Source organism: Chlamydotis macqueenii, chromosome 13, assembly GCF_036417535.1.
Source record: "Chlamydotis macqueenii isolate bChlMac1 chromosome 13, bChlMac1.mat, whole genome shotgun sequence".
NCBI lineage: Eukaryota > Metazoa > Chordata > Aves > Otidiformes > Otididae > Chlamydotis > Chlamydotis macqueenii.
In genome coordinates this window covers 16,421,189-16,445,239 of record NC_141568.1, presented here as the reverse complement: position 1 = coordinate 16,445,239, position 24,051 = coordinate 16,421,189, and the positions used below count along the sequence as shown (strand labels likewise).

Here is a 24,051-nt window from a genome sequence, read left to right as displayed (position 1 = left end):
CACAGCAGCGGCGCGGCGGAAGCAGCAGCAGCAGAGCCCCCGTCCCATTCTCCTCCCCGCGCCTGCCGCGCTCACCGTGCCGCCGCCGGGCCCGCCGCCGCCATTTTGTGCACTGTTTACCACAGCGCTCTCGCGAGAGCCCCGCAGCGGCCTGGAGGGGCGGGCGCTGTGCTGCAGCGCGCATGCGCGGGTGGGTCGCGATGGCGGCGGGGTGAGCCAGCTCCCGGCGGTAACGGGCAAGGGCCGGGGAGCGGCTTCCCGCGGGAGCCGGGGCGGAGGCCGCGCAGCAGCCGCCTCCTGAAGAAAGTTGTTTTGAGATTCTGACTATTCACGTGTGGCTGAGGGAGTTTCAATCAGCAAATACTGGCACAAACGAGGGGAGGATGCTCCTTGAGGCATGCTGCTGTGTATGAGGTACGGCAAGAGGTAGTTCATGGGTTTGATAGTTCACTACAGCATTACAGAAGCAGTACTGACAAGCCCATGATAATAAAAAAATTACAAAAAGATTGAGAACGTTCTCCCCACGTCATGTCCCTCTTTCAGGCACCAATTAGGCGTACACCGAAAGGACAGCTTTCCTGAGATGTAGAGCCTGCAACACATGAGCAATGTATGACAGCAGATGACCTCTACTAAGTACACATACATAAACATATTTATTTATATAAACAAAAGCATCAAAATCATACAGCATCAAAACTCCAGTTTTTTTTTTTTAAATCGGTATTTTTAAATCAAAACATTACTTCATTATTTTTCTTTAGCTAATGTGGCTTTACATTCTCTATTCAATTCTCCAGCCACTTTAAATATTGCTTCAGCACTCTGAAATACATTATCAAGCTCACTCACATTTGGAATAAGAAAACATACAAGCTTATCTCCAAATGCCTTTACAGCTCTGTAAGACCTTTTCAATAATTTAAAGCTCCAAGGCAATAGTGTACCTTGCCATGTACCTTAAGTTTGAGAAGCTCCTTAAATAACATAATTCAAAAGTAATATTTGTACTTAAAACATACAAACATCTGCCTTAGCAGACAGAAGAGTTATGCAAAACTACTTATTAAAGAAACTTAATACAGGTGACTGGACTGTCTTTCTGAACAGCATAATTTTTGGGGAGCCCATTCCTGACAGATTTGCAGAATTCTCAAATTCTGTCATGTTTTCAATTTGACATCATGTAGTGCTATGCAAGAGACAGTAATTTACTGTCTGAATTAAAACTGTACCTACTTCTGCCCAATTACCTCAGAGATTAAGCTCCATAAGATCAGCTTTTTGTCGTGGAGAAAAGCAGCAGAAGAGCTATTTAATACAAGGATACCGAGAGGATCCAGACTTCTGATGTCTAGATTACACATAGCTTGTTTAGCAAGGCATGGGTAAGTTACAGTAAGTCCATCGAGGTTCATGAAACATTTCTGCAGCATTCTGGTCAGAATGTAGTAGTCGTTACATAGGACATCTGGGTAATCCTATTTCACTTTGCATGTTAAAGCCTCCTTGCGTACAATTCTGCCAAAATACATCGCAAACCATGCCCAGATCCATTCCGGTAGGCGTTCAGTCAATGTGAACTGTGGAGAAGCATGGGGGGACACAAGAGAAGAGAAAAAGAAGAAAGGAAGAGACAGATTAATATACATTCCATTAAAGTAAACAAACAATTCCTCAAATTACTACTAAAGCAAGGCGAAACCTGCTTGAACATCAGCAACAAAGCCTTAAATTCAGCCCTCAGAAGTAAATATATTCAGCCATTTTGGAAGCAGTGCACACAGCTGAAGAGTCAGCTTCTGCAAATACATTCTGAAGTGGTTTGATAAAGTTCACAACAGCAGTACAGTCCATTTCCTTTAACTGCCAGATGTTGCCAGAGTCCTTCCCATCCCTTTTATTCCTTTTGCACTAATCTCCACTTCTTCAATTCCTTCTACTCAGCCTAATGCTACCTAGTGGCTTTCTACAGGCCATATGAGATGTGACTGATGTTCATAAAATTACTTTGGAGCACACAGCCTGCCCCAAAAATGAAAACCTAAAATATGGAAGCCCTGCTTCCAGGTAGCTTAGGATTAAAATGTGGGCTTTTTTTCCTGCTATTATTCCATCCACCCTGCCCACTCTTCCTCAAAGAAGAACTACGCTCAATAAATTAAGATTTTAAAAAGCTACTTCTGTTCATAGAAGACAGTGACATGTTTGCCTAGCCAGCAACATCCTAAGCAAAACGAGATACTCCGTGCTTTTGAGTAAGACATTGTCTCTTTCCCATTTCTGCTGTGCATTTCCAGTGGGAACTGGATTCATTCTCTCATTTTAAAATAAGCATGTTTGAGCATGATTTTCTAAAGCTGAATTACTGAGAAAATATGGCACAATGCCTTTAAGTCCCAATATATATATTTGACTTCTTCGGAATACAAGCATTATTTTCATTCAGATTCCTAAGAAAGTAAACCAGCTTATTTACTTCTATTTACAAACATTAAATAGTTTAATTAATTCCATTACCATTATTCCATGCTTCCAGTAACCAGTAGTCCTTGTGGATAACCCAAGAGTAGTAATAGCATGACTTGCATATTCTTCAGCAGAAGGAAAAATGAAAGATCTATTTGATGCAGTGCTGCTGCATGCTACCATTTTTGTTGCAATTACAAAAGGGGTTAAACTCTGAATAAAAATTCCTTTTGAGGCATACTCATAATGTAGTGCTCTGCTGAAATAGTCCAAGTAGGCCTAGAAAGACAAAAGCAGAGACACCTTTTTTTCTTTTCTTTTCTTTTTTTTTTTAAACAATCAAGTCTTAGGGCAGAGTTTTATTAAAATTACAGAAAAGCTGTAGCATATTTTATACATCAGCTAAAAAATAAAACCTTGAATAAATAATATAAAAATACACATTTCTAAGCTATTTGTTTGCTAAAGTACAGCAGTACAGTACAGCAGTACAGTAACTTGCAGGACAAAGCAACTGCTTAACTCTCTGATGTGAATTTAACAAATAATCTGACAATTTCTGCTTAAAAACAGTACAGAAATATTTACTTCATCTAAAAGAAACACCTTGTTTAGTTTCAGGGCATTGCAGGAGACACTCCAAAGCTAACTATACATACCGCAGTCAAAAGGACAAAATGAAGTTCCATCCTTCAGTACATTGACAGGTGAATTTCATGTTCAACTGATCTTACCCAGAAGCTAGGTTAATTACTTTCGGCAACTAACTCTCTTGTGCAAAATTAGACACGTATTTGTTTCTGTGTATCTGTATGATCTCCTTTAGTTCCTTTTACTTTTACAGAATAACATAGAAAAGCACAAGGCTGGTAAGTGGCATGGCTGGAATCAAACAGACGGGAGAACGAGCATGGCTCAGTCTTACCAAGGCAGCAGCACCGATGCCATGCTGAAGGTCCTGCTGTGCTGCACAGCCAGTGACCCCTGAGAAACAGCATTTTAGACCCAATTTGTTAGTGAACAGGTTTCTGCTCCCAAACAGCCTCACAAAAGTGCCCTTCCCAACAAACTGCTGGGACAGCATCTTCTACAAACCCCATCTGCTTTAGGAAAACAAACAAAACCAACCAACCACTTCAAACACCTTAACACTTAGCACATAACGAGGCTTAGGATGCTCGAGCAGCTTGCTCCCGCTTCTGTGCCAACATAACTGTACAGAGGCCAGGCTTTAAACTGGACTGCTGATCTAAGATTCGCGTTCATGATGACAGCTAAAGGAAGAAACTTCAGTACACTTGGTTTTGTTCTGTTCTTTTTCATTCAGGCCTTTTAATTCTGCAACAGAAACAGGAATCTTAAGCCAGTTTCCACAATGAAGAAAGTCTGCAAGGAGTTTTATACCTTGGGGTAATAAGAGCTGATTTTGCTCCAGGCAAAAGTACTTGCAACAGCTATCCCAGGAGCAAGGCTGCAGGGGGGTTAGGCTACAGCAGAGGGCAGCCACGAACAGCTGGGAGCAATAGCCACTTGTGTTTAGACACGGGATCAAGACAAGATCCTGCTACAATGTCGGTTGTTTTTGTGGATTCAGCACCAAGTCATTCAGTGTAAATCCACATCCTCACATGCATTCATACATCCAGCATCACCCAACTGCCCCATGCTAATCATTATTGACTGGATCTCCTCAAGAAGAATAATCTGGGGGGAGAAGTTCTTTTCACTTCTCCCCAGATATGGTAGAGAGTGATGTAAGAAGCCTTCTTCCCCTTGGTATTAGGTGAAGCAGTGGCTTGATTTGGCCACAGCCCTTGTCATAGTGGTGGCTTCAGAACGAGTATAGCACCTCTTCCTACCAAATACTAGTGTGTAAGTAGCTAGAGATGTATCTGCACAGTTCAGCTGAAGAAGAGAAAGATGAAATTCTTGACCCTTTTGATGGGTCATAGAATTGCCGCTTTGCTTTGCGCATCATTTCTCTGACGAAGGTTAACATTTCTTCTAGAACTACTGTTATGCCACAGTTCACACACAATCCAAATAGCGCTTGACTTTGGTTCAAAGCCAGTATTGGTGAGGATAAAGAGTTTACTGCACCATACGTGTAACATTCACCTCCGATATTTGAACAAATCCCTAGAAAACCTTCAAGTATTTTTATATCTCTGCTGAATGTGTTAAAAAACAAACAAACAAACCAACCAACAAACCCCAAAACCACTGCACACCATTAAACATCACATCCCAACCTACTTTAGAGGCTCCATAGACCGTCAACATTGGTGTCGGCTGACAACAGGATGCAGAAGAAACATTCACAATTGCCCCTTTCTTCTTCTCTAGCATGCCCGGCAGCACAATATGTATCATCATGTTGGCAGAAACAATATTTATGTTGATCACATCCCACAGCGCATCCTCAGACAGGTTGGTAAAATAGTCCGGGTAAGTATAAAAGATTCCTACATTATTCACCAAAATCCCAATTTCTCTATTTTTCAGAGCCTCCTTAATGGCTGGGTAAGGCTCATGCCCCTTGCTGAAGTCAGCTACTATGAAATCTGTTTCCACTTTATAGGTTTCAGATATGCTCCGAGATACAGCCTCCAGCTTCTCTTTGTTTCGGCTGATTAAGATGATGTTGACACCACGCTTCGCCAGTTCTTCCGCATATGCCTTCCCAATACCATCTGTGCTACCTGTAATAGAAAGAAAAAAACCAAGGTAAAAACCAGAGCAACTCCAGCCTTCTATTTTGACAGTTATTTCAATTATAGCTTTATTGCCTTCTCTGAAGATCATGTGGCACTGAATACGCTGATCTCAAAGCCACAATATTAAAGACAGCGTTGTCAGTAGCAGCCTTCTGCAATCTCACCTCATGCAAGTTTTATATTTTCCATTACAACAACAGAGAGTTTAGAGTAGAACCTTAAAGGTGGGGATGTCAGAGGTATATGACTTAAACCTTGTTGCAGAACTTGAGCACATGTGAAAAGCCCATAGCAAAAAAAGGATCTTGTTTGCATCTCTGTCTATGTCTGTACGTGTTCAGGATGTACCGTGCAATTTTTGGGAAAAGTTGCTCTGTGGTTCTTTCCCAGCAGTCAGTCAACACACTGAGCTTGCCCATCTCCTGAGGAATCAAATTTAGTAAGGCACTGAAAAACTGTCACTGCTGAAGCAGATTAAATTGCAACCTGAGAAAATACAGGCCCCAGTTTGTAACATAAAGCTCACCCAGCAGTATAAGCTAGCAAGTTTTGCAGTACTGGCACAGTATGTGATAGAAACATAAGCAAACACACTGCTTCAGTCTCTTACCAGTGACCACGGCCCATTTTCCATACTGCTTGACAAGATCCACCTCACCGGCCAGCTTTGGAATTACATGCAACCTAAGCATGCTGTAAGTGTCAAACGCAAGAGACACACACTTTCTGACGGTGTACCAAGCTCCAACTATAGCCAGGGCCTCCATGTAAAAACTGCAGGAACGACTGATCTCTCTGTACAAGAGGTAGAAACGATCCACTGCAGCCATGGTGATCACAAGCCTGGAAAAAAACAGGAGACGCAGGCAATTACAATCACCTCTTGGGCCACGTAAACTTTCCACAGTGAACAGATAACCTTTGAGATTCAGCATGTTACAGTATGAGCACCATTTTGATGCTGAAAAGCCACAAATCAGCCTGATAAAATTTGAATATCACCTAGCACCATCCCCACTGGCTAAGCTACTGTTTAGCCCTTGTTGAAGGGTTTAGCTATTAATTAGTTACACCATAATTACACTAAGGAATGATACTGTAAATAAAACAATTCCAGTCCAAGCAGATAGGGGAAGCTCAACACGTAAAACCTAAATTTGGAAGCTAAAGACCCACCTACAAAAGAGGCAAGAATAACCAGCAGGAGAGAGCTGAGCACACAGGAAGCAACGGGCCCTTCCAAGCACAGAAAACTACAGGAGAGACAGAGGAAGCGCAGAGGCAGAAGCATAACTGCGGTCCCTGGCTCTATCCCAGCTCGCACCGCATGTACTGCGTCCTTCGGGTTTGAAAACCCTTGGGCCAAGGGACAGGGCCGTGCATTAATGTCACATCGCACACCGGGTTGCTGTGCCTCGCAAGGCTTTGAGGGGCGAATAATTTTTCAAAACAAGCACAGAAGCCAATCGCCGCCTCCTCGGCAGCTCACTGCCACCTGCTTTCGCGCCATTACGCACCGCCCTCCCCTGGCCCAGCGACACCAACCGCACCGCACCCCGCCCCGCGGGCCTCCCCCCTCCCGGGGGGCACAGCGAGCCCCGGCGACCAGCGGGCCTGGCCCGCCCCCTCCGCCCCTCGCTCGGCCCCAGCCCTGCCCAGGGTCCTCCCTGGCCGCGGCCGGGCTCTAACGGAAGGAAACCAACGCCCAAGCCGCGGCCCACGGGGAGGAACCCGGCGCAGAGCCGCCCCGAGGGGCCGTTACCCGCCCTGCGCGCCTCACCTGCGGCAGCCGGCCCTCCACGCCCCCGCCTCGCCCGCCGCCTCCTCCGCGGGGCCGCCGGGAGCGGCCGCGGGGCCTTGTGGGCCAGCGCGGGGCGTCGCCATGGCGACGGCGGCGCTTGAGGCGCTGCCCGCGCCACGGGGCCGCCGGCAGGAGCGGGGCCTGGGTCTCCCGTCCCGTCCCTCGGGGCCTGCGTCTCCCGTCCCGTCCCGTCCCTCGGGGCCTGCGTCTCCTGCTGCCTCGGAGTTACCGCGGCGAGGTCAGGAGCGGCCGCCGAGGCCTGGGTCGGAACACCCGGCCCTACCCGGGCCCGGGGTGAGGTAAAGGGAGTTGCAGGTTTGACAGGAGATGGAGCAGCGCGCGGTAGGACATGGGCCTTGTCTAGAGAGCTCCTGGGCTGTACAGCTCCGTACAGGCTTCATAATTTACTCGTGTTGTCTTTTTCTCTGTAACAGGTTCACCTACTAAAGCCTTTACACATTTTGTCTGGAAGTTGGATTGTGAGTCAAAGCCTGACTTAGCTGATGTTGGTCTAAATTACAAATCTTAAAATGCAGTCACAAAATGGAGACTCGGACAAAGGCCTTGCAGGGGAGGTTACTGCACAAGAGGTGTCAGGGGAGGCTGTGAACGACAGCAGAAACGAAGCTGCCCAAACAGAAAATGAAGGCAATTCTGTTGATGCCGGTGAGCCCTTCCAGCTGGCTCGCTCGGATGAATTTAGGGAACTTTACTGAACATAAAGCCTAGAAATAAAGTCTGTCATTACTCATCTGGATGCAATATGAGGTTATTCTTTCTCCCACTGAAGTCACTGAAAATCTTGCCATAACTGAGCCTAACTCCATTGCTATCTTATTGTGCTTTTTCTTCTTTTTTTTTTTTTCCTGTTTCTTTAATTTTCTTCTATCTGGAGAGATACCTTTTCCTGTGTTGCAAGCATAAAGCTCGTCTAACCTCTAAATGTTTTAATTGCAACCATATTTAAGCAAACTGGTATAATCATCTTGTTTGCACTGTCTCTTTTTAAGTGTCTAGAATACAAGTGGAACTAGAAGGTGCAGAGCAAGAATCTGAAGAGAAGAGCATTGAAAATGCAATTAATCAAAGGCAGTCTAAAGACAGCTTGAATGAGTATAGCACTGGAGACACCTTCCGAAGAGTGGAAAAGGGTAAATTTGTAGATGAGCTAAGCTGACAAACAGTGCTTGAGATGACTCAGATACACCATTACTGCCGTCTCTTTATGTGCAAAGTTAGCAAAATGTTAAAATCAAATTATTGTTAACTAAATAAAATATATAGTAGATGTCTAAGACTGTAAGAGTATTGGTGCCAGTACTTTATATTGTTGTTGTATTATAATAATACTCTTAAGACTAATGGGTACTACCTGACTTCCAGATCTAAACAAAAAAAAAAAAGTAAATTTCAACAATTTATTTTGCTACTACTTATTTTGCTACTTTGCCTTCTAAAAAAGTTGTTTCCTTTCATTAAAAATGTTTATTAGCACACTGATTTTCTTGACATTCACATTCAAGTGCTCTTCAATATTTCTCTAAAGTAATTTGCAACATGACACTTTTTCCCCCACTCATACTGTTAAACTGCAACTTGTTTTCTTACAAAGATGTTAAAACTCAAGAGAAAGCCGTGAGCTGTATGTCCAGAGCAGATCAACAGAATGAACAAAACTCAGATGGTGATCACAAATGGGTAACCAGCTCATTCAGTCAAAGGACAGAAGAGAAGAGGGGCTGTGTAAGGTAATACATTGTTTGTGGATGGTTTTTATTTAAATCTTGGCATTATTGAAGCAAATGGGAGTTTTGCTATTCTATAAATCAAGTCAGGAGAGCAATTTTGAAGAAGAATTTGAGACTAATCAATAAATTGGGAATTGTTGGTATTTCCAACATCCGTACGGCTTTTTTATGGCCACAGTAGCAAACGACATTCTAACTACATGATGTAGTCTATGTAATGGATTTAGAGAAAATTGTGCAAGCTCTTGTGGGAGTCGTTTGTCAGTAGATTTGACCATTTCTAAGCATCAATTCAGACAATGCATTGTATTAATTCATCACAATGTAAGTGTTACAGTGGTAACGGTAATTTTTAGCAGAGGAAATCCAGAGGTACCTCAGATAGTTGACAATAAGATACAAGTCTTTTGTAAGGTCTGCCTCTAATTGATCCAGCCTAAACCAGCATACGCTGCGATGGCTGTTCATTCATAGTTGTCTCTGGGCACATGGCAAGCAACTAATAAAATTAAAAACTTTATTTGGTACTGTTTAATAGCATTGTTGAAAGTCTGGCCATGTTGGCTAGTTATGGAGTGATAGATAAGGAACAGTGAAGATTTACCCTCTGTTCCTGAACCACTGAGTTATCAGGGGGTAGATTGGAATGTACTTACATAGAAATCTTCATTAACCCAGGCTAACCAGCCTGGCATACTTCAGCATTAAGTTCTTATGAAGAATTATGGCAGAGAGCAACAACTGCACATAAGATAATCAAGTGTTTTGAGGAAACACATTTTATGATCCTGTAAGTTGCCTGAGGATGCTAATAGTTTGATGAAATGCTACTATAAATAGCGCAATGAAAAACAGTGGGATATACTGCAAGCAGCTAGCATACAATCATGTACCTGGGCTGACAATACAAGAAACAGCATATATTTAAAGTTTTTGCTCAAAGTTTATAAATCTTTCATTCCTTCAGAGATTTATGCCAGGCACATTTGGCTTCCAGGGCAGTTACAGACTGACAATATTTTGTATTGTCCCAGGAACTCAATTAACTAGTTGACACTATTACAGTTTTGTTCTTCAGCAATATTGAGATTTTTAGTGTAGTAAATAAATGAATCTAAAAGCAAATTCACTGTGAAAGGTTTAACTTCACTATCTTTACTCAAGTTTTTTTGTTATTTTGAAAATGTTTTCCCACCAAGAAAGTCTTACTGTTACAAGCTTTAGTCCTATGAATACTTATGACCAGAGATGCAAAGTTCAATTTGTTAATATGGAATTTAGAAGTAGAAAATAATTTTGGACCATTTAACATTGTACTTCTGCAATATGTCTTTAAGTGAGGAATATCTACTAGAAGTTTTATTTTGGAACTTTGTTTTGCAGAATATAATCTTTCTAAACAGGAAGATACAGATACTTTCTGCTTTGGAATGTTTTTGCTAGGTGTGTTCTTATGGGTTCCCAAGTTTCTTGTCTATAATGTTACTAGATTTTATGCAGGCCTGGACACCTTGTCTCCAAAACCAGTGTCCTGTCATTGTTTGCAAAGTCCTTGCTCAGGGACTGCCAACTGTGAAACTTGTGAATCCAGTGCTGTTTAGCACAGGGTCCCAGATGATGGCATAACTTATCCCATCAGCTGCTCTTCACTGCCACCCATTTCTGGTTTAACAGTTTTTATGTCACCCATGCACCATGCACCTCTTTGGGGGTTTGCTGTCCTGCTGACTGCTGTGTGTTGCTTTGTCCTCATTTGGCTGCTGTTGGGTGCCAGCCCAAGTGCTTTGCCCCTGCAGCCTCTGCTGTTTCACACTGCAGCTTTCTGCTCAAACCCTCTTGCCGAGTCCTCTGCCCCTGCACTGTTCGGCTGCAGCCCACAGCTTCCCTGAGCAGCCTTTCCTTGCTTCTCGCTGGCATGAATCCCAAAAGGAGTGGAGCTGAACGTTAAGCAATTACACCTGACCAGGTATTATTCATTTGCTTACTGTGGCACTCCTAGCCAACCACAGCTGCATATTAAAACTGTCTTGAGTGCTAGTTCAGAGTCAGCATTTCGTTAAAATGTTAGGTTGGTAACTATTCAGTTTTCTAGCCTGAGAAAAATGTTGTGTATTGGCTGTGCTACCAAAGGTCCTGCAACACAGCAGCAAGGAATGGAGGAAAGAATTGGAGAGGAAGGATCTGGTTTCTGACATAGAATCCTTCTGCTCTTTTCAAAGGTGGACTCTCTAATTCCCTACTCACTTTCTTATGTACTCTTTTTTTTTTTTAGCAGCAGAGCCTGATAACTCACTTCAAACAGGTAGAAATGGAAAGCCACTCTAAAAAAACCTACTGCTTGTTTATTTTCAGTATAGTCTCGAAAGCTGTAGCCATTTCTCTTGCACAAAAGAACTCTTGTGTTGCATTGAAATCTGTTAAAAAACTGAAGATTTCAGAATGTGCACTGAAATACATTTTTTTTTTGTTTTGCTTCTGTGTCCAATTATTATTTTAGAATGACGAAAAAGATTCTGCAAGACATCTGTAAACAGCAGAAATTATACTTGACCCCATACTTAAATGATACACTTTACTTGCATTATAAAGGTAAGATGTGGACATAACTGTTTAGATTTAGCATTCTAAGTAGCATTTTAGCAGAGAATCTATTATTTTATGGCTTACTGAACTAAGATATCTAAAAATTCTTTTACATTAGAAACATAGTTAAATTTTATGTAATATTGAAATTGTGAAACAAAATGAGTCAATGTGAAGGTGGAAATGTGAAATGATTGTAAAACTAATTCACTTTGTGGAGCCATTGAAAGGATCAAAAGAAATCAAGGGACACTTTTTTTTTCCCCCAAAATGGTAGCCTCTGAGAAATATCTTAAAATACTGGTCTGGGTTGCATTCAGAGGAAAATACATGTATTTCTTCTTAAATCTATTTGTATAAAGAAGCTGTTTTCCAGCTTTGGGGACTTTTGTACTGCCAAATAAAAATGGTCAGGAAGAAAAGGAAGAGTAAACACTTGCTGCGTGTTCTCAAATACTACTGAAAGAGAAAAGAAGTTGCTAGAATGACCACAGATCATCCTTTTGTGATTTTGAGCAGGTTTTTCCATGATACGGTTAGCTGCTTCAGGTTAGCATAAGAATTGTTTTAAATAAATAGGACATGCTAAACGTACCTGCTATGTTTGGCTTTGGTTTTGCTGTTTTCTCAATCTATATTATTTGAGAACCTAAAAGGCTGCATGAGGTATAGACCAGCGTAGGTACCTATACATTTTTGCCCTTTATGAGCCAAGTACTGTACCATTGATTCAGTGGAAACATTGCCATCAATTTCAATACTCCTCCAAAGACTTGTTTTCAGCCAATATAATTTCATTTTAAAACATATTTTTTTTTTCTGCAGGATTTGTCCGCCTGGAGAATCTTGAAGAGTATACTGGATTGAAGTGTTTATGGCTGCAATGCAATGGCTTGACAAAAATCGAGAATTTGGAGGCTCTGACGGAGTTGTGTTGCCTCTACTTGCAACTCAATTTAATTAACAAAATTGAAAACCTTGAACCCTTACAAAAGCTGGATTCCCTCAATATCAGCAACAACTACATTAAGACCATTGAGAATCTCTGTAAGAACCGTTGATGCAACATATTTTGACTTAGAATGAGCCCATATTCATAAGCTTTGACTAAGCTAAGCTATTATTAATGGCACTAGTTCAAAGGGTTTTTTATTAATGTTAGAACTTTGCACACTATCCCATACCAAAGTCCGCAAGGCTTCTATTGGAGAGTCAAACCTATGTATTTTGCAATTAAATAGATGAGAAAATAGAAAAGCTGTAGTAATTACTTTCACGTGGGTATCTAGGACAATCAAATAACTTTTCCTCACTTCTTAGTACTGTCCCAGCATTTATCGGTGTTGCAGACAGGCTGACAATCCATTTACTTTACAGTTAAGATGTGCTTTGGCAGTTGCAGACATGATTACCAAGTCTTCTATGTCTGTTAAAGGATTTATTCCATCTTCAGCAGAAAATAAAAAAGATTTCCTCTACGTTGTCATTTGTGTACATTGAGAGTAAGTTGAAACACAAGCTTTTGCTTTTGTGTAACTGACTAGTTTGAAATGTGAATTAAAAACAACCAGCATCCTAAACCCAAACAACTATTTTTCCTGAGGTGAAGAAAGCAGCTTTGGAGGCCTAGCCAAAAAGTGCATATAGCAGAACAACAAATTTAGGAAAAAAGCTCCCCACCATTCAATATAACCAATTATTTTGACAATACCGTTTTCTTCTTGCTCCAGAAAACCCTCTGTGAAGCCATGCCTCTTACCTTCCCTTTCATTGTACTGTTCTTGTCTGACAGCTTGTCTGAAAGTCCTGCAGACTCTACAGATTGCTCACAATAAGTTACAGACAGTGGAAGACATACAGCACTTGCAAGAATGCCCAAGTATTTCTGTTCTCGATCTTTCCCACAACAACCTAAGTGATCCAAATATCATAACTATTCTGGAGACCATGCCCAATTTGGTAAGCTAAATAGCTGAGAGTTTGTATCATGTATATAGGTGAATCCCGTTAAATGGTTTTGTGGTATAGTCCGGTGCACAATAGGTATTGGTCTAACAGGAATGTTATTAAACAGTGTTTGTTTTTTGTAGGTTACCTGTAACACCCAGTATGTTTTATTCACTTGTTGTTTTTGAAATGATAGGGAAAGTGCATAACCAGATTGGGATTTTTTTTTGCCACTCAACTTTAAAAATTGTTTCCCTTATTTCTCTAGCGTGTGCTGAATTTGATGGGAAATCAAGTGATAAAGAAAATTGCTAATTATAGAAAAACACTTACTGTTAAACTAAAACAACTAATGTATCTGGATGACAGACCAGTTTTCCCAAAGGATAGGTAAGAAACAGAGACATCTTTACACAGCAATAAAGCTCAAATGCTAATGATAACTCATCCATGTTTTGCCAATATTATCATGTAAAGAAAGGAAGTTCTACATCTAACATACCTAGAAAAAAGAAACAAAACTTGTATTTTTTCACAAGAGAATTAATTCTTCAACAGAATTGTTTTACACAAAGTCTGTAGACCAGAGGCAAATCCTGATTTTGACAGGAACTGAAGAGGTGTCTGGAAAAGCAGAGCCAAGATCAGCACTCCTGGCAGACCTCTGATGGTGTGATCACCATTTGGATATCTTTTTTTTTTTTTTGTTGAAGTTCCACATATGAGATAAGATGTACATGCATCCCTGTTGCATAAGGGATTGTCCTTGCTGTATGGTTTGTTTTTTTTTTTTTTTCTCTTGCAGCTATTTTATGCTGTTGCAAGCTATTTTAAATTTGTCTTTCATTATAAAGATGGGCTTTTACAGCTATATTACTGTAAGTTCTTGTGTTTTCATTAGAGCCTGTGCAGAAGCCTGGGCTGTTGGAGGGCTTGAAGCTGAGAAAGCAGAAAGGGAAAAATGGGAAACCAGAGACAGAAAAAAAATCCAAGATAGCATCAATGCTTTAGCGTCAATCAGACGAAAAGCAGAGGAAAATAAAAGAAAAAAGTATATGGAAGAAAGAGATGCAAGTGCAAAATGTGGAAATGAAGATGTGACAGACATCCTAGAAGGTTTGTGGTTAATATTTTGGAAGATGTTTGTATCTGCTTTAATTTGAATGTTTAAAATAAATGAATAGTTCCCAAATGTTCAGAAGCAGGCTGGTGCAATTTTTGGAATATGTTTATGACTCTTCTTTCCCATACTAAATACTTTATTAATCTTGGCACATTTTAGATTAACAACAATGATTTTAAGCAATTATCACCTTCCTCATTGCTGATGAAACAAAAAAAAAAAACCAACAAACCACTTTCTGTCCCAGTGTTTCAGGCTATTGTTCCATTCACCAGAGCAACCAGGTGCTAGTCAGGGCAATGATGGTTGCAGCAGGCATTCATGGGTCGAGGCAGGCAATTGCGGCCCGAGAGGGATATTTCCACAACAGGCAGGACTAGGCTGGCTTCAGTAGGGATCTGAGCTCCAGTAAGACCCAGTCATAACCACTTCACCAGTCCTCATGCAGGCACCTCTCCTGCTGCATTCACTAACAGTAAGAACTGCCTACAGCAGTGGTAATACAGGCAGTAAGAGGAAGGTTTTTAATTATTTGCTTCACTTACTGCCCTTTTTGATGCCACGAGTTCTCCCGTCACACTATTCAAGGAGGCATACATTTACGGCCAGTAATCGGTCCCAACCTAACCCTTCTGGAGATGTGTGAATGTTTCAGAATAAACAGGACTGAAGTCAAATAAGAAGGCAGTACTACAGCGCAGAGGAGTGTTTATCTGATACATTGTAATTGCAGTTGTAATGAACTTGTTTCTTCTCTAGGAGCACCTGCAAATTCAGAGGACAATGATGGAAATCCTAATACAGCAGAGACTTCAAATATATCAGAAAAGGAAGAAACTCAAGAGAAAACTGAGAAATTTAGAAATGAAAGTTTGGATACTCATGATGAAATGTTAACACTTCTACCAAATAGGGGAGGTGACACAGATTTCCCGTCTGGAAATATTCCTGCTAGAATTCAAGAGGATGCACAAGAATCAAGCTCTTACAAACACTCAAAGTTCAACAAGACAAGAGATGGTAATGTACACAGTGAAGAACCAAACCAAACTGAGGATGCAGTCGATGAGCCAAACTCTTAGTGCAGCACCACCTCTGCCCCGATTCAAACCAACTGATTGATAGATAAGAACATCCCATTGGATTTCCACTGTGACTAATTGAAAATCAAGTAATACTGGATAAAATATTCTTTAGATACAACAAATAAAAAAGAATTCTGAGGGCTCAATCTGCAACTTCTGCTACATACAGGTGGAGTTCCACTTATCATACGTGGCAGGTTTAGCAATAGGACAGGAGAGCTTACAGGCTTCCCTTGCTCCCAAATAAACTGTGCAATCTGTCTGCCACTCTGGACGTGGTTTTGTGCCTTCACACATGGAAGAATGCTTTTGTAGATTTGTGGACTACATTATTGAAAAATGCAAGTATTAATTTATAGAATATGAGGGAGACCAAGAATATGATAGAAAAACAAAGAGCTGGATTCAGCTGCGAATTCTGCAATGGTAGCCAGGTCCCCAGCAGTTTGGTTTTGCAGCGCTTGCTGTTGCAATATAGAAAGTCTTTTATTCAGTTAGTTCTCTGCAACTGACTAGTGTTTATTCTTTAGATCTAGCAAGAGAGAAGGCAGCTGCTGAGAAGGCCATGCTTCCTGAACTGGATGAATGTGCTGAAATTGAACAGGTCAAACTGGAGACACCGGAGAAAATTTATCTTGATGTATGTATTGGGTTCTGATTTTGGGAAGTTCAGATTTGGGTGCTGTCTGCTCCCAAAATAATTCTTGTAACATCCTGACTAATAAAACTATATAGTGAGGTTTCTAAGAAAGGTCTACTATTAGGAAAAGTAAAAGGAAAGAAAGAAAAAACTTGAAGTTCTAGGGGGATTCATTCTCGCCAGTGTAGCACGTGTAAAGGATTTGCTACTGCTTCCATGGTTTATTTTGTCCTTTGTATAGATCACCTGAAGCTGACCTTCTATCTCTGTAATTCCTCTGGAGAAGTTAATGAGGCCAGAAATCACAACAAGAAGAATCTAGTGGACACGTGTCCCCCCTTAGGCAAAACTCAAATGAAATATGCAGTTGAAAATGTGGACTACTGCAGAAAAAGCATGAGGAAGAAATAGCCACCCGCTCATTGTAAATGTTAGCTAGCAGTATTAGGTATTATAAATTAATTCTCAAAATATAACTTAAGTATATTTCCAAGAAAAGCAGAATGTGCATTATTCAGGTATATAATAAGCAACTGACATTTGTAATATGGTCTTCTGAGATTTCTGTCTGATGATGCAAACATTTAAACATGTTTAACCACATTTAACCATGAGGGGGACATGGATACTGCTGAAAAATGCAATCTCACTTCAAAGGAGAACTATTCAATATGTCCTAATTATGACACTGCTGCTAAACTGACACTGTCAGATTACGATATAACAAGTAATAACAAACTTCTGAGCTTGTGATTTCCCAGAGCACTTAATATAATCCTTGATATCTTATACTGCCACTGTTAACTGAAGGCTTACTGGAATGTTTTAGAAAAGTCTCTTATATCTTTTCCATATTCTTAATTTCCCAGGAAAAAATTCCATCCTGTTACCGAAGGGCTCAACTCACTGCTTCAGCAGAGGGCTTACTGCTGCATCCTCCTGTTTGGCTATTTTAATAATACGAGTTTAAAAAGGATAGTGGAGAGAACTGGCAGCAACTACAAGTATATACAATATTATTTTTATAGGCAGATGTTGCAGGGTTTGAAATAAAAGCTTTAAATAAATAGCAATGCTGTAGGTACCCACAACATGATAAGCTCATAGATTCAGTGTTTGTTTTTTCTCTTGATGCTATATGGCCCCGTAGCACACTACTTTGCACAAACTTTAATGTAGTAGAAAAGGAACTCTTCAGCATATGTGCATGGAGCTTCTTTTGACACATAAGAAGTGTGACTATTCTAATTCTACAGAGGCAAAACCAAACCCAAATCACATTCTAATACACATTTCAGTGTTCTCCAACTGATGTTTAGTGATGGAAAGAGCTTCTCACAACAGCCTCCAATACTTACGCTATTGCAGATTTTCCAAGGAGACTTAGTGCTGACATGGCAGGGAATGGCTGTGAAGATGCCAGTGGTGAGAAGCTCTGGAGCAGCACCGTCGTCTTTGTTCTTATCCTGCAGTCAGTAGATGGTCTCAGTAGTAATATAAGGGAGAAGAGTGGAGGAGGATTTGTAATGAGGTGATTGTGACATCCCTCTGTCAAGCAGAAACAAGCCCATGTTGCTGCACTTGCCTTGGCAGTGTTTGCATTCTCTGTACCTAAACCAGAATAACTCCTAGTAAGCAATTTTTTTAATTAATCTGCAAGAGCACCCTGCTGATTGGAACAAGAGTAACAACTCTTTCATTTCCCTATTGACATCAAATTCCACTCACTAACATCAGTCTCAAATGTTAATTTGTACATTTTTAATGCTATTCTTACAAAACTGTGTGACTTCAGGACATGCTGCACTAGCTACAACCATCTCAGGAAAATTTCCTTTGTTGATTTTAATTCTGTGACAATCTTCACTGTGCAAGACAGTACAAATTAGATGTTCCTGATGCTACCATGCCAAGCAGCTTGCTATGAAATCATTAAGCTCTAAAAACATCTAAAACCAAAAGGACATGTTTTTACCAGTATTGAGCTACATTAAAAAATTGGCAAAAAGGTCTTTCTACCTGTGATTTTGTATGCCCACCCTCTATTTTTGCTTTCATGTCTGTGAGTGGCAGTTGTCTTAGATAATATTTTATAATGGAAACCTGAAATGATTGCATCTGTCTGAGGAAAACCAGTTCTCAGCAAGTTTGCCGTTCTATACGCTTAATTATGAGGCATTCAAAGCAAAACATTGTTTTGTTATATGCATTTAGGTTAACAGTAATAAACAGTTTCAGGTAGACTGCAGATCTTGATTTGGCTCTTACCCATAAAGACGTGTTGCAGTTGAGATTAAGTCTATTAAATAAATAATAAACAGCTAATAGACATAAACCATATTTGCTTTTAAAATCCTGTTAATGCCTCGTTGCTTATCCTTTTTTTCCTTCATAATCATACAGCATAGTAGAAAATAGCACACAGCCTGACGTTAAGGTTATTGCCTTCCCATCTGCTATTTCTAGAAACGGATGAATTTTCCTTTTCCCACATGTGCTTAGCAGAGGAAACTGTCATCTTGGAGAGAATGACTCTGTGGTGTTCCTGGCTGTGGCCTCTTACCCTGAAAAGCATAGCTTTGAAGAAGATTCCCAGTGAGACAGAGATGTCATAGTTTATTGGTTGGAGTAGCTTTTCCCACTGATTAATGATCTTGTGATTGTCCTCAGGAACTGCCAGATTTAGAAGATATAGATGTAAACGACTTTCCCTCAGAAGAGGAAATCTTCATCCAAAAGGTAAGATTCTTATTAATTCCAATGATGAAGCTTCCCTAAATACATTTACAAATGTTTTGCAAAATGAGGATAATCGAAGCGGTGAAACGCTGCTTTGGGAGATGCAATCAGTTATGCATCTGTAAACTAAAATGGATGTTTCAGCAGATCTTCTCTACCCACTTGTAAATCTTTTTTATTTGATTTTTACATTATTGTGTTGCAAAAATAGGAGAATGAAAACCTAAGATCAAGTAATGCAACAGTTAAATAAGATTGATTTCATAATAGCATGTAGTGTTTTAACAAAGATTACTCTTGAAATATACTTTACCAGTGCTAATACGCTGCAAAGGACTGAGTAATAGTACAAATCACCTGCAACTGAATAAAATCAGACTTTTCAACTGAAAACAGAGAGACTGGAACTCCTCTGCTCCACTTGGGGCTAGTCAGATACAGCACAGTTCATGGCAACATTAGCGTTGTGCTGTTGCCAATCTAGGGCAAAAGCCTATAAAGAGAAGCAGAAGAGGAAAAGGAAAACAATAAATATTAAAAGCCCAGCTTTGATTTTCGTGCTGATGTTGACTCATACTTGCCTTGCTGGAGACAGGCTGATACTGTACGTGTTTTTACAAGTCTCTCCAAGATAATGCGAACTTTTCCTACAGTCAGTGCTCTTTTGGTCACAGACTCATAGCAGCGTTGCAAGATGTCTTGGCCAACAAAGCCTCCAATTAAAAGAAGATAAGGGAAGGGAACAAAGATTATTATTGAAGGCGTAAGTGTTAGCAGCTCTCACGCCCTGAAGGGTGTTCAGTTCTGAACTGAAGTCAGATGAAGATGTTAGTCAGCTCTCTCTGGAGGTAAAGCCATAGAACTGAGCCCACACGTTGCTGAATTGCTGAAATAGGTCTTCTTTTTGTGAACTGTTCATAGTTTATGGTCAGTTCATCGTTACTGCCTGAAAAATAGTTAACCCAAGATTCATCCACAAAGAAACAGAGCTATGGGTATGGAGCACATGTTCCATACATTTTGGGAGAACAGCACATCAAAGCTGACAGCTGTTATGTGGATCCAACAGATATTTACACATCTTTTAGCTTTTCCATCTAAAGTAACATATTTTCAATTACATTTTCTACCTTTACAGCAGGAATATCACCCAAAGATTGAAATAATTTCTGAAATGACAAATGACAGCGATTCTGCATTAGAGGAAAACAATAAAAGCATGTCTGAGAATTCATCAGGAGAAGAAGTTCCAACAGCATTTTTTTCAAATGTGTGTAAGATACATAAAGAGCATGAAAAGGAACACTTAAGACCCCTTGTTGAAAGCTTCTTTACAGAGCCTGCCAATTCAGAAAGATACCTGGAGATCGAAGATAAACAAGCAACCCCCTTGAAACCCTTGATACAAGAGGTTACCCCTGAGTCCAAAGATGATCTACTGCTGTCACCAGTCTGCGATCAACCAGATGACCCACGTCCACAGGAAGGGGACGGTAAGATCAGTTACTTGCCCTGGTAAGATTATGGTGACATAATTTGTCACAGACAAAAAGGTGGGTGGCATGCACACACTAAAAGTAAGGATTTGTTCAGCTCTTGCTGGAAAAATTTTCAATCCACTGTGAGTTAACCATCACCTCTTCCTTTCATTTATGTGGGAATCCCAATACAATAGGAATTAAAATGTTATTTTATCTTTTTCTACACAGGATTTCTTGCTGAGTTTTATTTAAATAGTTTTTAAAAATTGGGCTCTACATTTCTTTTTCCAGTATTTAAAGGACCACCAGTGAGTTTCATTTGCCTTTTGCCTTCATGCTTTAACAGGGAATAGCACTGATGGGGAAATACAGAGCCTGGCTGACGGTGAGGGACGTCCTCACGAAGCACAAGATGACAAAGACAGTGAGAGTGGATTAGATTAATCACTTTGAAAAAAAAAAAAAAAAGACCAAATCTGGAGCACAGTGCCTGGCTAACTGTGAGCAGTTATTCTCAAAATGCAGAGCTCAGCGATGGGACCATTAGTTAAAACTGACAAAACAGTTACTGTGATATAAAACCACCGCCTGCAACAGGAGGACTTAGTGCTTCAGCCAGTCAGAGGCTGCTGTGGCCTCCGGCACCGCACCTTCAGGGCAGAGCTTTTGGTTGTGTCAGCATGAAAAAACCCATAATCCCCTGTACCCCACAGGTAGCAAGCGCCTTGTGCTCCCACTGCCAAAGCTGCTGGAGATCCCTCGGCTCCAAGCTCTTCAGGGCAGCTGTGAAAGTGAGGGCACTACTGTTTTAAGGCTAAATTCCACTGTCTTACATCAGATTTTTTCCCCTTGCAGCCTTCTAGAAATACTTAGTTAAGTGTTTATAAGAATTCAATTACTTACATAGTTTCAGTGTGTAATGTAACATGTTTCTGTTGTGTGAACTGAATAAAGGTTCTGTTTGTAAGCACAGGTATTTTTAGCTTCTTTCATTTTATCAGTATGTGTCATACCAGATGGACTTCAATGACAAATGGAGATTGCTTCTTACCATGATATCTGATGGATCTAATATTCATAGACACTATGACTGTTTATGCAAAAACAGATGCAGGAATAGCATCCATGCATGGAAAAATCTGGTTTTACCTTTTAGGGTAGGGAAACAGATATGGTGACACATATACTTACATCTGCCATTTTCATCTTTTTTCATGGTGAGATGTGTCTCAGGATCTGGATTTTGAATATAACAGAAAAGGTAACCAGCCAGTCAGTGGTGGCAGAAAGACAGCTTTGGTGTAAGAAGCCAACTGAAGGGCTTTCTTTCATTAGGTTCACTCTTACATCGCAGCGGTAGTCTTGGGCCAAAGCGAAATGGAAGATAACAGCAGTGATGCCTCAGCCGGGTTCTTTCTTCTTCCTTTCCCCCTCCCTCCCGCCCCCCCCCCTCTTCTGATCTAGCAAATAAAATTCCAGGAAGTGGAGACTGCTGGAGAGCAGCGCTTCTTCTGTGACACCGCAAAAAGAGTTGGGGAAAATGGAAAACTCTTGACCAATTCTGCTGTGGCATTAACAGCTCCCATTTTCCTCACACCGAAGCGGCTGTGCTAGTCAGTTAGAAAATAATTGTTTAAGCACAACATAAAAGCACTGACCTCATCTTCAAGGCCTGGTATTTTTGTGATATAGCCAACAATTGCAACATCAGGAGTGGAAGCTATGCTTTAGGTGACCTCACTTCATTAAGCCATACCCAAGTTGAGCTGGATGTCTCTTTTCCTATTTCTATAAATCTCTAATAATTTGTGAAAAATAGAATTGAACAGGTCTTGTAGATGTGCACATTTAAAGAAAAAAAAATATTACTATGGGCTTGTTGGAAAGATTTATTTCCAGTTATCTGGGCTTAGGTGCCATCTGGTGGTATGAGAATTGGTCCTAACCATAACACAAAATAATCTAAGAGCCCTCAGGGAAGACAACATAATTGCTTTAAACTTTGGCCATTTCCCACCTTCTATCAGTAAAAGCAAAATCCTTGGTCTCCAGTACAGGGCAGGAGGATGAACGAGGGCCTGTGGAGAACAGGTTTGTCTGAAAGCTTCTTCACAGGAATCTTCCTCTGCCAACAACATTTGTGAGCTCAGTCCTAAAAATTATCTGCTTTCCTTTTCTGACAGAAAGCTGGATAAGGTCTGCTTTGAGGGCTTTGGGTTATGCATTTTTGCACAACTTGCTGTGTTTTAGTGCCTGTCCTGGTACCCCCTTATTACACTAAGAACAAATAAATAGGAGGGACCAGATTATCAAAATACACTTTTAAAAACTCAGTTTATAAACAAAAGATTTTTAAAAGTCATTCCAAGAGTGAAGTTTGAGCTCTATTACCACTGAAAGCAATAAAAAAAAAAGGTAAAAGGGTTCAAAAAAAGTGAATCAAGAGCTATAGATTCTTTTACTCTGATCCTGCCTTTACCTGATGCACCCACACTGACCCAGTGTTTTCATTTGAAGAACTCAGCTGCTTTCTGAGCTGTGTTTACTTTGCCACATTTTCATGCTCCTGTTTTTTCACTCATCCAAGCCCCACATTATCTCACAGGTGAATCTCCTGAATTCCCAGAAGCTGTTTTCACTTATCAGTGAGGACTTGGAAAGGAGGAAAGGAGTCAGGGTAGACGAAAGTAGTGAGAGAAATGCCAGAGCAAGACTAAATGAGAAAAAGGAAACATATTTAATTAGTGTTTTCTGTAAAACTTTACAAATGTACAGCATAGTGCAAAAACGCAGTCTCAGCACATCACCTTCAAGTAAAATTAACAATGTAAAAAGCCAAGGAACACAAGCTTGCTTCTTCACAGGAGTGGCTCTCAAATACTGTTCCTGCAGGTTTCCCTCTCACCCTCAAGCTCCAGTCTCACGTTTATAGTCGAGCAAAAAGCCTAAAGAAAAACCCAAGAACCATCCCGAGTGGCTGCTCACAGCGAATGCAGTCTGCTGCTTGGCACTATGAAAAACGCCGCGGCCTGAGATAGAGTTGGACACCCTTGTTGGTTGAGCTGCACCTTTGCCTACTTGCAAGTAGCTCTCCTAAGATGGTTCGTTTCTCAGCCCCAACTAGACAACCCAGTAAGACACTGAAGCATACGTCTGACCTCAGGCATCTGATAGGCTTCATAAAAATATGAGAAAATTACTCCTGAGCTTGAAGTTAGGCACATGCTTAAATAGCTTATTGAATCAATACATTCAGTGTTAACATTAAGGCAACCTAGCGTGTGAAGGTTCAGAGAAGGATGTAAGTCTTGAACGGGGATAACATCCACTGCCAGGTGATATGAGACACCAGACAGTTTTCAGTTACCTATGAGAAAATAAGTGAACAGAGTGCAACTCAACGCTTTCCATCACCGGAAATGACAAAATACAGTGGCAAATGGGCTGGTCTAGGTGAACTTCTAAGCACAAAGCTGTCAAAAAGGAAAACCTTGTCCATGGTACACTCAAGCACATAATCGAAATACCAGGCCAATGGGGGCTGCCAGAATTTTCCCTTGGTCCTGAACATGAAAAGAGTGGCTGGAATTAATTCAGAAGCTCTCACAGCCTTACGCCTGCAAAGGCTGCCCCACCAAGGTTGTGACAGAGCTCCCAGCACACAGTAGTTAGCTGAGGAAAAATGTGCTCAGAAGTGAATGTTCCTGAACTAACA

The 24,051-nt window shown here is 40.8% G+C and overlaps 2 protein-coding genes across 3 annotated transcripts; one reads left to right on the top strand and one right to left on the bottom strand.

Annotated features, from left to right (window-relative positions):
* Nucleotides 1-640: 640 nt before the first annotated feature.
* HSDL1 (hydroxysteroid dehydrogenase like 1) lies at nucleotides 641-7,159 on the bottom strand. The gene is made up of 5 exons (XM_086758245.1): nucleotides 6,970-7,159; nucleotides 5,800-6,032; nucleotides 4,729-5,174; nucleotides 2,524-2,751; nucleotides 641-1,586 (listed from the first exon to the last, which is right to left on the bottom strand). The coding sequence occupies exons 1-5, from the start codon at nucleotides 7,071-7,073 to the stop codon at nucleotides 1,485-1,487; spliced, it is 1,113 nt and encodes a 370-aa protein (XP_086614371.1). The 5' UTR covers nucleotides 7,074-7,159; the 3' UTR covers nucleotides 641-1,484.
* An 11-nt stretch (nucleotides 7,160-7,170) lies between these two features.
* DNAAF1 (dynein axonemal assembly factor 1) lies at nucleotides 7,171-21,308 on the top strand. Of its 2 annotated transcripts, none has more exons than XM_086758244.1 (14): nucleotides 7,171-7,289; nucleotides 7,425-7,656; nucleotides 8,001-8,141; nucleotides 8,603-8,738; nucleotides 11,236-11,327; nucleotides 12,147-12,368; nucleotides 13,114-13,280; nucleotides 13,537-13,658; nucleotides 14,170-14,384; nucleotides 15,151-15,411; nucleotides 16,007-16,116; nucleotides 18,787-18,855; nucleotides 19,997-20,348; nucleotides 20,683-21,308. In XM_086758244.1, exons 2-14 carry the CDS (start codon nucleotides 7,521-7,523, stop codon nucleotides 20,778-20,780), a joined length of 2,121 nt encoding a protein of 706 aa, XP_086614370.1. In that variant the 5' UTR covers nucleotides 7,171-7,289; nucleotides 7,425-7,520; the 3' UTR covers nucleotides 20,781-21,308. The 2 variants fall into 2 exon arrangements, with proteins under 2 accessions (XP_086614370.1, XP_086614369.1); XM_086758243.1 differs by having other exon boundaries at nucleotides 19,994-20,348.
* The last annotated feature ends 2,743 nt before the right edge of the window (nucleotides 21,309-24,051 follow it).

Excerpts from the sequence above, each read along its gene's own strand:
- HSDL1 (XM_086758245.1), bottom strand. The coding sequence starts at position 7,073 with ATGGCGACGCCCCGCGCTGGCCCACAAGGCCCCGCGGCCGCTCCCGGC. Across the intron at positions 6,033-6,969 it reads TGGAGGGCCGGCTGCCGCAG|GCTTGTGATCACCATGGCTG; the intron begins GTGAGGCGCGCA and ends GTTTTTTTCCAG. Across the intron at positions 1,587-2,523 it reads ACTGGAAGCATGGAATAATG|TTCACATTGACTGAACGCCT; the intron begins GTAATGGAATTA and ends GCTTCTCCACAG.
- DNAAF1 (XM_086758243.1), top strand. The coding sequence starts at position 7,521 with ATGCAGTCACAAAATGGAGACTCGGACAAAGGCCTTGCAGGGGAGGTT. Across the intron at positions 7,657-8,000 it reads AGGCAATTCTGTTGATGCCG|TGTCTAGAATACAAGTGGAA; the intron begins GTGAGCCCTTCC and ends TCTCTTTTTAAG. Across the intron at positions 13,659-14,169 it reads CCAGTTTTCCCAAAGGATAG|AGCCTGTGCAGAAGCCTGGG; the intron begins GTAAGAAACAGA and ends TGTTTTCATTAG.